The 17452-nt window shown below is 46.3% G+C and overlaps 2 protein-coding genes across 5 annotated transcripts in view; one reads left to right on the forward strand and one right to left on the reverse strand.

Moving 5' to 3' along the window:
- Positions 1-430: 430 nt before the first annotated feature.
- On the reverse strand, positions 431-14733 carry nfrkb (nuclear factor related to kappaB binding protein). Its single transcript, XM_084473729.1, has 27 exons — positions 14519-14733; positions 14162-14299; positions 13871-14072; positions 13603-13730; positions 13131-13305; positions 12803-12901; positions 12630-12703; positions 12439-12523; positions 11989-12187; positions 11318-11429; positions 11095-11221; positions 10827-10904; positions 9806-9882; positions 9644-9690; positions 9483-9546; positions 8842-9016; positions 8347-8453; positions 7881-8004; positions 7473-7552; positions 6999-7183; positions 6315-6618; positions 5865-6044; positions 3752-4100; positions 2891-3300; positions 2265-2371; positions 1483-1618; positions 431-815 (listed from the first exon to the last, which is right to left on the reverse strand). The coding sequence occupies exons 2-27, from the start codon at positions 14285-14287 to the stop codon at positions 675-677; spliced, it is 3891 nt and encodes a 1296-aa protein (XP_084329855.1). The 5' UTR covers positions 14288-14299; positions 14519-14733; the 3' UTR covers positions 431-674.
- Positions 14734-16184: 1451 nt separating this feature from the next.
- The window catches only part of LOC311354803 (ryanodine receptor 1-like), a gene marked incomplete at its 5' end in the record, with an annotated part of 63892 nt that continues 62624 nt past the window's right edge, over positions 16185-17452 (forward strand). For all 4 annotated transcript variants that reach the window (XM_084474660.1, XM_084474662.1, XM_084474661.1 and 1 more), the window contains one exon: positions 16185-16229. In XM_084474660.1, coding sequence (XP_084330786.1) covers positions 16185-16229 — 45 coding nt within the window. The remainder of the gene's footprint in view (positions 16230-17452) is intronic.

The raw sequence follows: 17452 nt of genomic DNA on the forward strand, positions 1-17452 counted from the left end.
ATATTTCGATCCATCATGTATTTAAAACAGGTAATATATATTTTCAATGCGATTATTAGTTACTGTATGTACAATGAAATTGTACATAATTGTACATAAACTTACAATGTAAGAATGATCAACTGAATATCTTACTGAATGAAGGACTGGAACAAATTACCATGCACTGTATACAAACTATAACCCACTGTAACATGGTAATTTACAAAAGCGTTTGGATAGATAACAAAGCTAGCCAATATGATGATATAAAAATATCTAAACATTTTTGTTCATGTTTTTATGGTTTGATTACTATGTCAAAAGTTGCCATGTCTTATGAAATCCTGAAAATATGTCATACTGCACATCTGCCAATAAACTACTTGAAGGAGTTCATGTTGGAGATAAATGATCCTATTCCAGATAAGCACATACAGCAAGTCACAAAGCAAAGCCATTTATTAGCATTGTACAGACACAACAACAAATATAACAATTATATTAACAGCGTCTATTGTCCTCATTGTACGATTTCCTCCAAAACCGAGACTAAGTGTATTAAATGTTGTTGAACATAAATTATCCAAGGACCGGTCTTTGAAGAAAAAAAAAACACAGAACATGTACACAGAAGAACCAGTAGACTGGGTTGTTGAAGTGTTCATGGAGATCTCCCTGGGGGGGGGGGGTCCTCATGGCTGAGGGGCGGCCGAGGGGTCCGGGGGACACTTGAGCGAGGGTGCGGTGGTGACCACCACGGTGGACACAGACTTAGGAGATCCCGTCGCTATGTGCTGTTGGATCTGCTGGGTCTGAACCGTCTGGATCCGGACCTGGACGAGGTTTTTACACATTTAGACACCGGGCACAAACTGTATCATGGAGGTCTCCCACAACAGAGAGGCGAGAGTGGGCTTTTAACCTAGCTGGTAAGCGTAAGCATAGTTGGTTTTATACACTTGCTACAATAGTGACCTTTGATATAGCTTGTGTGTATAAGTTACTCCTAAGTATGAGCTAATACTGCTATAAAGGAGTTTATAAGCACAAGCTTTTTTTTGTCAAACAAACAATCTTATAAGCATGATATCGTACAAACCTACGTTATGAGGTTGCGTCTGTGTTATTATAAGCATTAGCTAAATAAAGTTTTATAGGTACAAACTTTTAGCTAATGCTACAAAAGGTCTGTTGTAGCATTATCTATAGACTCGCTTATAGCCTATAATCAGCAGACATTTATTGTGAGCACAAAAGATCACCTTAAGTATAAAAATCCTGCAATCTAGTCACATGATGCAAATCCATGTAAATGTCGTGTATGCAAGTTAAATACATTTATACAGCACCTTTCAAGAACAGAAGTCCCATAGTTCAGAGTCCCAAATGCTCAAACCAGTCCATAGAATATAACCCAGCCACATTTTATAAAGACGGTCACATGACATGAGTCCAGTCAAATGACCTGGTGAGCCGAGGTCACATGACGGGCGCCCTCACCTGCGTGGCCTGGCCCTGCTGCTGCAGCTGCTGCAGCTGCTGGGCAGTGACGAAGCTGACCGGCTTGTTCCCGGCCATGAGCTTGGTGCCCGCCGGCATGGTGGTCAGGATGATGTTCCTCCCCAGGCTGCTGAGGCTACACACAGGATCACACACACACACCACACACACAACACAACACAACCAGGCCTGAGTCTATGGGGCCGCATTCACCGGTCATCTAGCGGTCATCTTGGATCTAAATATGTGCAGGGTGATGGGGGGGGGGACTTCAGTTGGCCTTGAGTTCAGCACACAATGTGAGTTAAAGGCCATGGTTATTTAAAGCCGTATACTTTTCCAAATTGTGTGTTTACTTTAATCTTATGCCTATTAGGGTATAAACAACTTTTTCATCTTGACTATCTTGATTCTAAACGGAAGCCAAGTGGCAGAGCGAGGTTTTTTGGCCAGGGATAGTATAAGCCTTTTTTTCACTGGGTTTCTGCCTCCCATTCATAAAAAAACAACACTTAAGGTCACGGAGAACAGAGATTGGAGATTATTTTAACTCTTTCGTTCCTCATTTGGGTGGTCAGGTGAAACTTTTGGAAAATGGCTGTCCTCTTTGCCACAATGTGCTCATGGCCACTGTTGTTGAATATGCACTGAGTGTGTGGACTGAGCCTGGGGGACAGGGACGGGCTAAGCCTGAGCCTGGGGGACAGGGACGGGCTAAGCCTGAGCCTGGGGGACAGGGACGGGCTAAGCCAGAGTGGGCTCAGTGTCTCCCCTGAGCTCACCTGGTGTTGAGGCTTCCCTTCACCATGGGCGAGGTCACCACACTCTTGGTCTTCAGCGGCTGGTTGAGGACGGACAGAGGCACCGTGATCCTGGTGGGCAGCTTACCCTGCGGTTGGGGCGGAGGTGGACAGGTCTTATGTTATCAACAACTTTTATTATTAGACTCAAGGTCCATTTTAAAAGACCTACAATACAAAAAAATAGACAACACACATATACATTAGAGTAAAAACATTCCTCGCCTCTTATAAAAGGCACTTACTGTATACCAATGTCTCCAAAGGTATGACTGGTAGCGTACTGCACTATAACTTGGGTTCGACCGCGGCGTTATAATTATCCGATTATTAGACACAGAAGATACACCCGGCGTCTTCTAAAGGCACCGCTACACCCCAGCCGTGAGAGAGTGCGTTTACATCGGGGGCGTGCATTTAAGAACGGCGACTGCTAGGCTCGGAAGGGAACAGCTTCACAGGTCACCCGTTACGTGACATTGGAAGCGTCAACCCTTTGCATGTGCAAGTGACCCAACATCGCAGACACAGTTGAGCCGTATGCAATTAAACATCATCGCATCCTCCAATAGCGTTGCTGAAGCTCTTCCCCACCGCGTCCAACTCACCGCCTGCGTGGTCACCACCGTGGCCGTGACGGGCACGTGCCGCACCGCGGCGGCCGCCGTGCCGATGGTGAGCGGCGAGGCCGACGCCGCGATGCCCTTGGCGCCGAGGGCGCCGGCCGCCGCCATGGTGACCGCGCCGGGGCCGGCCGACACCGTCAGCGGCTTGCTGCCGGCCACGGTCGTCATGGTGATGGTCTGGCCCTGCTTGTGCGGGATGACCCCCAGGCCGGGCATGATGCGGATGGTGGCGGCGCCGCCCTTCGCGTCGCCCGGCGCCGACGACACGTGCGTGGAGAAGGTCCGGGTCTTCTGGTCGCCCACGGTGACGGCCAGCGTGGGCATCAGGCGGATGGCCGTGTCGCCCACGCCCGCCTTCAGCAGCGAGGAGGAGGCGTGGCCCGCCTTCAGACCTGCGACGGCATCGTTTCCACAGTTACCGTTGGTCATCGTCCCTCGAGTGTTGGCGGCCCTCCTCTCTTTTGAGGGCCTGGATGGGTCGGGTCTGGTAGCTTACATGAACGTGACCCGAGCTTTATTTCTATTTATTAGCAGATGCTTCCATGAAAATGTCCTTAATGATCGGAATTCAGATATAGATTACTATGGGGCAGTTACAGCTGAGGGCCATTTTGCTTCAGGTGTGAGGCTACAGGGGGTTGAATGAATGAATGAATGAATGAATGAATGAATGAATGAATGAATGAAAGATCTTCATTGTCAATGTACAGGTACATGTACAAGTACACCGAAATTTGGGAGAGCTCCCCCTCCTGGTTGCGGACATCGGGGATTGGACCCAGTACCTTTCGGCTGGGTGTAAACACTATCTACACTATCCTGCCCCTGGATATGTTTTCCTACCTGCTTTCCCGGCCTCCGTCACCAGGCTTGAGAGGGTGGAGGAGGAGGACGAGGAGGAGGAGTGGGGCGGGGTCACGTGGAGCGTGGCCGAGATGCTCTTCCCCCCGCCGTGGCCGGCCGAGCCCAGGAAGTCCGGGGAGAGCTTGACGGTCGCCACGGGAGACTTGGCGAGGGTGGCCATCATGTCGGGCGTGATGCGCAGCACCGTCTGGCCCTTGGAGTCCGTGGTGATGGAGGAGGGCGGCAGGCGCAGCACGTCCTTGCCCTGGATCCGCAGGTTGGTGGCCGTGATGGGGATCCCGCCGCCGCCTCCGGACGTCTTCACGCCCAGCTGGCCGGTGATGGACACCTGCGGAAAACAAACCACAAAACAACGACATGCATGAGAACGGTGGCACAAACGGTGAGGCCCCGTGTGGAATATTGATGGGCAAAAATAACCTAACGGACACATTACATTACGAATATAGTCAACTCTGGGTCCAAACCTAACGAACACAACACACTACACATTCAAGAGGGTCAAGATGACCCTCGAGCCCCCCTATCAGTCTGCGGAGAACACTCTGCCACAGCTAGATGGCGAGGACACACATATCACACAGAAAGACAACACAACCCGGAGGCTCAGGGACAAGAGAACCCTCGATAACCCACACAAAGTCTAGCACACACACCTGGCTAGGAAAGAACTATAAGTTTCACATGCACCGGATCACGGGTGCTCTTCTGAAGCAGAACCGCCACGGAGGCGAAGCTACAGACGACCTCAGCGCTGTTAGGGGACGTAGAATATTCGATCTCTCAGGCTTTATGAATCAGTATTACCTTTGCTACTTTACTCAATAAATCCGAGGCCCTCGTGCTGACAGACTTTATTACCTCTCTGTCTCATTTTATCTGGTCAAGTAACTAGACAGACTGTTTTTCCCAACAATATCTTCAGAGGTTTTGGCTTGCCTTGGTTTGGCACTAGCTGAACCAAGGCTAGGTTTGTGTTTGCTTTGAGCCAATGACGCCACCAGATTCCTGCCTCCAGCAGCATGATAGGACCATTTCAACACACTCTCCCGTCAGTCTATACAGTCCTGTCCATAAAGGCATTAATATCCATACAAATATATAAGAGAATCGAACAAGATCGATGGAGAATCCTGTTTGGCAGCATGTGGATCTACACATTGGTGTGCTAACCACTTAGCTACACCTCGTAGTGACCCAGGTTTGATTCCGACCTTCGGCCACTACACTACATACCATTCCCTCTCTGTCTTCCCAGTCCTGTCTATTAAAGCAAAAACCTCCATCCAATTATCTAGAGAGAATTGACCTCTCTCGGGGACGCTCATGGCTCGACCCACTAATGGACTTATTCAAAGAATCAGGCAAAATCAAAGAAGAAAGAAATGTACGGGCAGGATAGAGTCAGAGAGCCGTGGGCTCTCCGCATAATCAAATGGCAACGTGGCCAAATAGTTTCACTTGCAAATGTGGCGGCTTACGGGTGGCTCAGGGAACAGACTGAACACCGCTTTAGACCGTCTCTCAAAGCATAAGGTAATAGACACACCTTCAGAAACAACACACAGTACAGCGTTGAGGAGAGACGCTGAGTGGATTTGCATCCGAATGCAAAAAGACAATCAAAACAGAAGAGGAAAGTTCCCTTGGGGCTTATTCTCTCACAACCTAAAAAAAAGGGAATCTAACCATAATGGAAACACAATATCCAGGCACAGGACTGATGAGCGCGTCAATGAGAAGCAGAGGCCCACGTGCACCAGTGTGTTTGTGCTTATGGGAAAGTTAAAAACGGAGCACGGCACAGCACTCTATCAGCTGGATAGCAGTGTAGCAGTAGGACTTTGTTATTGTACTATGGGTCACAATGTTATCAGTAAGAATTATATGAACAATCAAACACTATGATGTTCTTCATTGTAACACTAATGGGTGATAATGAAACAATCATTTGTTATAGGCTCCACAAGGAGAGGGTATTCAAATGGCGTATTTTTATAGTGATTTCAGGTTGCTCAGTACAAGGACCTCTATCTTTAACTGCATCCTCCTTAACCTCAGTGTATCACGAACACATGGAGCACGTGAGCACCTGCTTGATGCTCTGGCCGGTCATGCCCTGCAGGAGGGCCGGGGAGACCAGGGTCTTGGCGGGGCTCCCGGGGGACCCGGGCCGGGGCTTGGCCACAGCCAGGGCCGACACAGACAGTGCGGTGGGAACCTGCACGGGACTGCTCCCCGCCTGGCTCCTTAGCGGCAGGGACACCACCGTCTGCAAGACACATGTTGTTTAGCATTAGCATCCGTGCTATTGAGGAACGAGGAGATGCACCTAGTCGGTAGATACAGAGACAGAGAGGGTAGGACGGGTGAATACAGAGACATTCATTCACTCATTAAGGAGAAGAGAGGGGCTGGACATCTCGCTCAAGGACACCGTCAGGCTGGAGAGACCTTTCTGCTCAGCATCGAACACCCTTTCCACTGGAGACTACACTCCCCGCCAAAATAGATATCCTCGTCTTGAGGCTTTGTTGCGTACCTGCGAGAGGCCCTTGGTTCCCATGGAGACGGGCACCCTGATCTGGTGGGCGGTCTGGTGCAGCAGGGTGGCTTGCGGGCCCCCGACGGAGGCCCCCAGGCCGGGCTGGGCCGACACCATGCGGACCTGGGGCAGGGCCCCGGCCGCCAGGTGGCTGACCAGCCGGGCGGTGTGCTGGTGGGTGGAGGCGGTGGAGGAGGAGGAGGAGGAGGAGGAGGAGGGCTGGGCGGCCGCAGAGACCACCTGGCTGCTGGGCAGCAGGGAGCCCAGCTGGGGCATGGAGGGAGGGGCCACCAGCAGCACCCTGGAGGGGGAGCAGAGCAGCAGGGGGTGAGGGGAGGAGCACTGCCACCTGCCACTCGGGTGTACCGTGGCAAAGCTGTAGTATAACTGTGGCATAGCTGATTACAGCTCGCCACCGCCGACTCTAGCACAATGCACCAGAGCTGAAGTAAAACTGTAGCATAGCTGTAATATAGATAGCTATGGCGACTGTATACCAATGTAGCATAGCTGTAGCAGACTGTAGCCTACCTGCAACACAAATGTAGCACAACTAGAGCAGACAAAAGCACAGCTGTAGTTTGTTAGCACTTAATGAGAAAACGAGAAACATTTGACAAACCAAATCATAATATCTGTTATTCATCTATTATATCAAGAGTGTTTTATCGTTCCACCGACCCTGGGCTGCTCTTCACCATGTCCGGGACCCCCGTCTTGGTGGGGGTGCTCACTGTGGAGGGCAGGGGAGATTTGGGGGTGCCGGGCGTGCTGGGGGTGGTGGGGATGGGGGACATGGGATTGGACTCCAGTCCGCCCTCCACGGAGCCTTGGCTCTTACCGCCTGGCTCTTTGCTCCCAGACTTCTGCAACATCATCATTACTTTGTTAATCATATGTGACTAGAACATGAGTCCATGAGTTCATGCCTCAGTATGGGAGAAAACACACCACCACCAGGGCTACAGATCGCACACTGCGATAAACAATAAAAGATAAAGCAAAGTGGTACGACCAGAATTTCCACCGCAAAAAACAACAACAAAACTAACTAAGCAAATGCAATGAAATACAACCGCGTTGCACAATCTAGCGTGGGAATCACAGAGCAGGCAGATTAAACTGCAGCATCATGGTGGCGGCTCTGGTGCTCACCGGTTTAGAGGCAGGTTTGGGTTTCTGCTGAAGAGCTTTCCTGGCTTTGGCTGCAGCAGCTTGGGCCTGGTGAATACGCTCTGGAGGACACAAGAGAGAGGTTTTGGATGACTAAGTGGCGTTTGCCTGGCCTGCCTATGTCAACTTCCATAGTCAAATAGTTTTGCCTAAAACCATTTTGAAGGGGAATATTTAATGATGACCCAAACAATCCAAGTCAATAATGATGTCAGTGGATAACCACTACTATTGTTTACATTATGCATGAACCTTTGTCTTACTCCTATTGTGTATACAAACATACGTTTTCAACTCGTATTACGATCGGTACACTCGCTGCAACCGCGTAACTTCCCACCGTGGATTAATAAAGCCCATCTTATCTGATCCTATTCTGACGCGTCTCACCAAACTCCTCCTGGCTGCGGTCGCGGTGCAGGTAGATCCACAACTTGCGTCCGATGTCGTACTTCACACACGGGTCTTTCTCGTAGTGCAGCCGGTCCAGCGCCCCGCTCACCACCGTGTTCACCTACAGAATGTCAGAGAAAACACATTTGAATATTATAGATTTTAATAATATTTTATAATATTATATAACAATTAATTATAATCGATGCATTTGCATTTATATAGTGCTTTCAAGACACCCAAGGCGCTCTACATAGTGAGTATGTGTGTGTATGTGTGTATGTGATGTTAAAGTAATTACTATTCAGTCATTAGGCTAAAACTTTTATCCAAAGCAACTTATTAGATAGTTAGACTTCCTGTAAAACTATTTCCGTGATTGCCTTACTTTTACTTGTCTTTTACGGTCTCGGTCATCAGCTAAAACAAACACAAATCCATCAAAGAGCAGAGAGGTCCTGACCTGGGCGCTGGTGACATCAGGGGCCAGGAACTGGGAGTCCTTCAGGAGCTCACAGATCTCCGCCCGTGTCCCCTCTCCGTTAGGAAGCCGGGCCGCCGCGTCTCGCACTGGGGACCACAGGAGAGGAACATATACATGAATGCATGAATACATAAAGACTGGAGTCTGGTCATTTTTCATAGATGGCACTGGAAGCACTTGATGCCTAAATATGAAAACCAAAAACAAAAGAGAATCTAGTTAAAATTGTGAGTTTCTTCATGTCATGGCAATTGTCCTAACCCAATAAGGATGCTTTGACCAAAAGATAAGTAACGACATGATTGTTAAATGAATGAAATTCCAGTTTTCCAGGGGCATACCAAATCACATGACAGAATTGATGAGATTCAACATAATAGACATAACAAAAAAATTATATTATAACATGGGTAGGGATTGGTAGTCACAGTAGAAAGACAGCCCTACCCTATCCACTCCAGTGTCCTATCTTACCCAGGGAGAGGATGGTGACGTAGGCCGGCCGGTCGGACCGCAGCAGGGTGTGCTCCCGGGCCTTGTTCAGGGACATCTCCTTGTCGAAGACCCCCTTGACGGGCCCCACCACCGACTCGAAGCCATGCATCCGGAAGGTGAAGGCCTTGTGTGGCTGGTCGTAGCGCTGTTGTTCCTGCAGGGACCAGAGTTGTTGTCGTGATCATCCATTTGTGTCAATTTAATGAAAAAGCAAACGCATCCGACCAAGTTCCACACGGATGGTCCTGTCCAAAAGAGGCGTTCATGTTTGGTTGAAGCCAGGAAGAAAGAGAACAAAAGCCAAGGAGGTAAACTGGTCAGGACTCCATTCATCCAATGACGCGATCGTGACGCTGTTCTTCAGAGAACATTTCCTCAACCGTCTGGGCCACTTTGTTTGAGCACTGGTGTTGAATTTCCAATGTGTATCATTATTCACATTTTCTGTTAGCAGAAGTCTCTGTTGTTACTCTGCCCAACTGTTCTTTTTTTTAGAAACTCCCTTTGCAATTTGGTAGTCACTCTAACTGCTTTGGTTGTTCAGCCTCACTTGTGAGTCGCTTTGGATAAAGGAGTATGCTAAACGCCTTAATGTAAAATGTAAATCCAACATTCCCAACCTGGATCTGGAAGACGTGTCTCTCGTCTCCCGTGCTGGGTCGCACCACGTAGTCGGTCCAGCTGCTGGGATACGGGAAGACAAGACGCACATCACTTCTCATGCTCTTTGAAACATAGGACTGTATTGAATGTGCGTGTTGCTGTAACCTATGACACGTACACCCTAGGCATGGGGGAGGTTATCTCCGATAGGTCTTCATGCTCCATCTGTGAAAGAAACAAGAGACCCTCTTATTGAATAATACTTATGGGGAAAGCCATAGTCATTCATATCATTTGAATTCAGGTATTTCCCATAGATGGTCAAATGTTGAGATGGTACCTTGACTACCAGGTCCTTGGAATCTATCCACAGTTGACACAACGCACTGAGGTCCTTCTCTGCATCTAGACTGGGCCCTAAAAACACAAGATCGTAAGATAAGATTAGAAAGATTTATTTTCCGTCAACGGATCAAACATTTCACAAGGATGAAATAACAACAACCACTTACTACCACCAGCTAGGAACAAAAGTGCAGCTAGAGAAAGCATAATAGCAATGTCTTTGAGAACAGTGTTTTTCAACCTGTGGTACAAGTACCACTGGTAGTACGTGAAGGTACTGCGGGTGGTATGTCGGATTGCATTCTAGAAATAGATACAATTACCATAATAGAAAAGATTATATGGATAATATGTTTCTAAATAAATAAAAAAATATATGATAAATATTGTTCAGTTAATATAGTATTAGGACTTATTATTAGGGTGGTGAATCTTTCGGTTCTCACTGATCAAACGTTTATTCTAATCAACTGATTGCAATAATGTAAACACACATGCATTTATTTATTCATTTTTAAATAGATTTTTGGAAGTTGTGAGTGAAAAAGTTTCGGCTCACGATAAGACTCACGATTCTTATATGAATACATTTTTCCCCCTACCTTTACTTAATAATGGTAGGGGATATTATTTAAAAAAATTGGTTTGCTTTGTGCATTCAATCCTGTTTTCTATTGATGTTATGCGTTATGTATGTGTTAATTTTGTTTGCTAAATAAACACACTGGGAGCCTAAGCAGCGTTGCTGACTATTTCTTTATATGGCCATAGCCTTAAATAATAATTGCATAAAAAGGGGGCACTGGCACTCTGTGCTCAGCCACTGCATGTGTATTGTTTATTGTCTGAGGTGGTGAGGTTCTCAAAAGGTCCTGATGACCATTGAGTTTTACTGATGGCCAAAACCACTGTTTTAGGACGTCTTTGTTTTCTCTGAGGGTCAAAGTCCTCTCCCAACACTCACTGTACACAACTGTTACAAAGCAGTGCTACAGACAAACAAACAAACAGCCTACCGATCCACCTCCACTGCTGGGACTGGTCCCCGAACTCCACGTAGGGAGTGAAGCCGGTGGGCAGCGTCATCATGCCATCTGGGATACAACCAGCAGGAGGAAATACAATCAAACACATGGAGCCTACAGCAGCGGCGTAGCCGGTAACATTAAGATGCTCAAGCTACCAGTAGCCACCGCCACCAGTGGTAAAGCGGTTGTATGCAGAGGGTGAAATGTATTGCGGTTCTACAGGGGGGTAGGAGAGTGAAGGAGGGAACAGGCTGACCTTTGGCCTCTCCAGCGAGAAACTGCAGGGCAGGAAGTACTAACTCCGACCAACAGGAAGCAAAGGAAAACCAGGGGTTGAGGGAGGTGGCAGGAGACGACTGCCATGTTTGAACTTTCTCCTCCAGCTGGAAATAAAATCCGAAAAAAAAATTATGTAGAAAAACACCAGGCAAGCATTCACATTACAGGTGCATGTCTGGGTGTCTGGCCCAGCGTCCTACCAGAGAGGTGCTGGAGAGGTTCTCTGTCTTCATGATGGTCTCCAGCAGGTTGAAGAAGCTGACGGAGATCTCCTCCACCACCGCCGGGCTGCTCTGGCACTCCTCTATGACCCTGGAACACAACAACTTCTTACTTCCTACATTTGCTGTATTATTCCCTTCTTCAATAATGAAATGGCAGTGACTTTAGTAACCACTATATATATATATATATATATATGGGTGAAAAGTGACTTTAGTAACCACTATATATATATATATATATATATATAGTGGTTACTAAAGTCACTTGTGTGAAAAGTCACTTTTCACCCTCTGCATACAACCGCTTTGTGATATATATATATATATATATATATATATATATTCCTATAATTGTGATTTATTTAATGAATTCTGCATTTATTAAGCAGGCCAATGTTCTCAAGAAGAATTTCGATGCCACAGTAAATTATTATTGTCAATATAATGCTGCATATATTATTGAATATATAACTATTGCTGTATGTATGTATGTATGTATGTATGTATGTATGTATAATTAGAGTCTATGTAACACTGTATTTACTTCTAACTATACAGCACTGTGTATACAACTGATAATGCTCGTTAATAGCTGTACGTAAAGTACAATACTGTATATAACATCAGAGTAAAAGCAGGCAGCTCACTCCTCCTTGACGTTGGCCAGGGGTGGTGGGGTGGGCGTGTCGGGGAGAGAGGGGACGTGATTGGCTGATAGAGCCGCGGGGTCGGAAGGCATGAGGGCCTCACATGGGTCCTCAGCCTCCAGCTTCACTGTTGTCCTCAACCTCTTCTTCCTCCTCTCCTCTTTGATCTTCTTCTTAGGCAAAGCCAGGTCAAACAGAGCTGGTGGGGGGAGAGCAACACGACGAGGTCAAAACCTCGTCTTCCAACGTCAAAGGTACTATGTGTGATGTTGTAACTACTGTACCATGCTTCCACTACTAATAACTTTGTGCTCCGATGTATGCTATAACTTTTCTTTTTGTGTCTGCCAAATGTAAACGTAACTTAGTCGCCTCACCGCCAAGTTTGCTTTATATAAACAGTATGCCGAATCCCTAAATCTAATTATAGAGTTGTTGTTGTTTACTTACCCATAGTGGAGCCCTTCCGACCTATGTTGACCCTGGAGAGCATGTTCCCCAGGTGGATGTCAGAGGTGACGAGGTCCGGGTGGTCCTGGGGGAACGAGGTCGTAGAACAGAGGAATAAGGGGGTCTGCATATTACAGATGAACATACGTCGGCCAACATGTTACCATGTCACCATGTCTAGCGCTACTTACTGGATGCCTCTTCCTCTTCTCTCTGTGGTTCTGGAGCATGCTCTTCAAATCCCGCTCGCCTAGCTCGTGTTTTTCTAGGGAACAAGGAAACGCTCTATAAATACATGTGTTTACAGAAAGAAAGACACATGGTCAAAGTTTTGATTACAACGTGAAGGTGATGCATCACTGACCGGTGGTCTTCATGTCCTGGGTGGAGAGGCTGGGTAGGACGCGGAGGGGGAGGGTGGTTGTGGGGGAGGAGGGGGACTGGGGAGCTGGAGGCCATGACTCTGAAAAAACACCATAGCACTTCTTCAGATTCGACCACTGAGTCATTTTGTAGACGTTCCTATAAAAAGTAACTTAATGATGTATTGCCATTTAAAGAGCGGCAGGAGAGTTAAATGCTGTCAAAATAACAATCTGAAAACCTTTATTTAAAGGTTCCCTTTGTCAACCTTTTTCATGAAACAGGCACTTTACCATGATCTCTCTCTCTCTCTCTCTCTCTCTACTCACCTCCGTCCTCGTCAGACGAGGCGTTGCTGTCCCCACACTCTGCCTTCACCTCCCTCAGGATGCGGCCCACTCTCCTGCGGATCCGGGGCTCCTGCGGCTCTAGCTGGCTCCTGGGGTTCAGAGGTCTCTTCTGTGGCACGTCCAACCCGCTGTGTACGGCCAGCTCCAGGAGATCCTGCCGCGCAACGGAAAAAAACACAAAAACGGAGGATGCTGTTCAGCCTTCACACATCTTACAACCCAACACCACAACAACAACAACAAAAAAAAACATATATATATATAAATACTTTATTGATCCCAAAGGCAATTGCATTTCTCCAGCAGCATAACAATTCATATGGGTATGGACAGAAGGGATACAACATAAACTGCCAAAAACAAGGTCATGGATAGGTAGTACTTAGTAGTAGCATACCATTTTGTAGCATATAGCGCTTGTTACTTTTAACAAGTGTTGGCGGGTGTTTACCTTCCTGGAAACAAGGATCTGCTTCAGTAGTCTGTGGTAGTACTGCTGTAGAGAGTACAGCCGCCTCTTCCTCTGAGACTTGGCACACAGCTGCCTGTACTTCACCACCTCAGGATTAAAGTAGCCATCTGGATTCAATGATCCAAAAAAAAACACAACACAATTAATAAACACCAACCAAAAAAAAAAGTCTAATTTAAAACTATGTTCATGTTTATGTGTGAGACTGGGTGAGTGGGATCATATCATTATATTAAATAGGCTGCACCTCTGAATAATCTTTGAGCCAGATGAAGGGGGTTTCCAAAGCTAAAGCTTTGATTGTTGAAAAGATCACTGACGGCACTGTCCTGCACAGCGACGTTATTCCCTGGGAACTGCGGCAGAAACTGACGCAGGTGGTGCCTCTGGGAATCTGACAGCACGTCAGTCCATGTGCTCTCACTCATCACGGAGAAGAATATGTCAGGCTGCAGGGAACACAGTGTACATCAGATAACGTTAGAATATATCAACATTTGAGTGGCTCACAAGCTCTACAAAGCTATGAGTAACTCACGTCCTCAAGCAGATCCTCAGGTAGGCTCACCCGACAGTTTCCAAGCATACACTCCTCTGTGATTTGCCCGTTACTTTCTTCCCTTGTACCAAGAGGGTCTGTCAGTATGTGTGCAAGGTCGTCCATGCTCCCCTTTCGCTGGGTGACGGAAGGCAGAAAGTTGCTCAGGCATTAAATAGGGACAAATGACTAAGTCACTACGTTAGGTCAACCAGATCTGATCCAAGTGCTCTCCAATCTACCGATCATCTACGTTTCACCCGGTCAACTTAATAACCCCAAAAGCTGTAGAAGTAAACAGTAACCTTACTAAATACAGAGCTAAGAGTACACTAATGTTTAGCTTGGCATACTTACATGATCCGTGCAGAGGAACCTTCCACAGTAAAAAGGCTAGAAGAAGCTCAGAGTCGCGGCGTTTTCTTATTCAACCTCAACGACATATTAAGCTGAACGTGTACATAAATGTGCATTCACAGTCAAACGCGGAATAAACGACTGCTTAAAACATTTTTCTTCCAATGATCTTAGTACAGCACACAGAACATTTCGATGAACGATTTCTCCGCCGTACCGCGGTCTTCTTCTCCCATGATAAACACCGTGAGGTGAGGCTCTACCGCCCCTACGGGTCAGCCCAGGCAGTGCACTGCATTCAGTGCTGTGGTCGTACTGTGTTGGCGGGTTGGCTGGTAACTGAAAGGTTGCTGGTTCGATCCCCGGCTCCTCCTACGAGTGCCGAGGTGTCCCTGAGCAGGACGCCTCACCCTAACTGACAACTTGAATGTGTGTAATGAATGGGTGAATGTGAGGCAATATTGGAAAGCGCTTTGATTTGCCACTGGTTAGAAAAGCGCTGCATAAATGCAGTTCATTGACCAATTACCAGTTACCAGGCTGGAGGTACCGACCAAAAAATGGTCAGTATGTTCGTCCAAATATTGTTGGCCATAGTTTTCGTGTATGACCGTAAACCTTGGCTTGACTTTGACAGGGAAGCTGGAAACTGAAATCAATGCAGTTGACAGACACGTGTGAATTCAGCTGAAGGATGATGACTACTCGAGTAAATGATGATTACTCTAGCACGTAAGGTAGGCTAACTGTAGCACTGGTCTCTCTACATCACTCTCCTCTTTTCATTAATTGACGAATAATAATATATTTAATATCTTAGTTTTCTTTAGCTATGTAGGTCAATAAATGCGCACATATTCTTATTCTAACTATCTTTAGGTTTTACCAACCTAAACCTTATACGTTTAATGTATTTTTTTTGTTGTAAATTATGTATTTATTAGTTAATAAGCGTATGCTTATTCAACTGCTAACATTGCAATGTTGAATGCTCATTCTCCAAATATGAAATAATGTCAGTTGAATATATTATACTTTCACACAATGAAACTGTAATACATGAGTCTGTAAAAATGGACAATAAATCACATTGTCGCACAACCATTTGAAATGTGTCGTCTCACAAGCGCTCCAGAGGCCCTCAGCCCTCAACGTTTATGACTGTGACTTGACACCACCCCTTATTTGATGCTACAATGAACATGAGTTACCTGTCAATCTCTCTCTCTCTCTCTCTCTCTCTCTCTCTCTCTCTCTCTCTCTCTCTCTCGCTCTCCCTCTCTCTCTCTCTCGCTCTCCCTCTCTCTCTCTCTCTCTCTGTGTCTCGGTCTCTCTCTGTCGCTCTCTCACCCTGGATCAACTGACCTTCATGAGTTCCATGCCAATATTGTCCCTCCATTCCTCACCCCCCCTACCCCCTTCACACACACACACACACACACACACACACACACACACACTCACACTCACACTCACACACACACACACACTCACTCTCTCACACACACACACACACACACACACACACACACACACACACACACACACACACACACACACACACACACACCAGCACAGGGACAAGGCAGAGGGTGGCTGGCTGAGTATCAACTGGTGACTTTATTTTCTATTTCTCTGTAGGTCAGCTCTCCTATGTCTTGAAGGGATGGCTGAAGCGGCTGAAGAGGAAGAAATTCAGTTTCTGCGGACGGTAAGTCCCACAATGTTAATGGAATCTATTTTGAAAGGTTGTCTGCTCATGAACTTGCAATGTATTTAATGTTGATGGTAAAATGGTTAAGCCTTTCCGTAGTGGACCCCCAAACTTTTTGGAAGGAGCGAGAGGGTGGGCTGCCACAGTCTTACACATTAATGGGAAACCCTGCTGCCAATTTGACATTGTTGTCTATTTTCCACCCATGCTACTCCATATTTCATTGTGTTGTCCCTGTAGCATTAAAGCTGTTGCACTAAGCCCAGCATTGATGGATCTTGATGGTTTGAGGGTTCTGGTTCTCTAAAAAGCTTTTGCACTTTTTCTTAACATCCGTTTTTGCTGAACCAAATTCCGTTGGGTGTAGGGTTAAAGCCCCCCCCCCCCACCGCCAGGTGAGGTGCCCATGAGCAAGGCTGTTTTTTAATCCATAGCAGAAATTGGAGTGTCATTATGATGTTGGCAAAGTTTGTGTAAACCTAAACACCCCCTTCTGATACCAAGACTGTGATTGGAGATATGATTGGGATGTGAGGTATGGCATCACTGTTTCAAAGCAACAGATTTTTAATTAGGCCTCACAGAAGTAGTGACAGAACACAGAAACAAATCCTTAATTGTACCATACATTATTTCGTGGAAATTAGGCTAAATAAATTGCTTTTCATAACCTTAACAATTAACTATGATCAAATATGAGTTTCCCACATTTAAAACACAGCCGATCTTCAAGTCTAATAGTACAAACGCCAACTCCTAGCTAGTTGGGTCAGGTTTTATTTTAAGTGGTGTGAAATTTTAGCTAATAATAGCTAGTTTTAGCTGCATCAGGCTAGCACCTGTTTAATAGCGCTGTTGTAAACAAACAGGGGCAGGGAGAAGGCTTTGACTCTAGTAATAGTTTGCTCTGTCACCTCTTAACTAGTAAAGACAAACGGTTAACAGCCATTAAGAGCCATATATGTCAAAAATAAAATGAATGTAACAATGATCATTATCAAAATAGCAATAATTTAATTAAATGGAACTGGTTGCAACTTTTCAAAGTACTCGAAGCACTGATATAGAAAATACTATCAGATAATCACAATGTTAATGGTCTGAAAGGCATGACGTCAGCTTGATAGACCATACTGTACATCCTTCGCTCAGCTTAGAGTTTCTATATTTACAGCATGAGGATTATCGACTTCATAGTCTTGTTTCTTTCTCCACCTGCT

The sequence above is a fragment of the Micromesistius poutassou genome (genome assembly GCF_964030765.1).
Source record: "Micromesistius poutassou genome assembly, chromosome: 10".
NCBI lineage: Eukaryota > Metazoa > Chordata > Actinopteri > Gadiformes > Gadidae > Micromesistius > Micromesistius poutassou.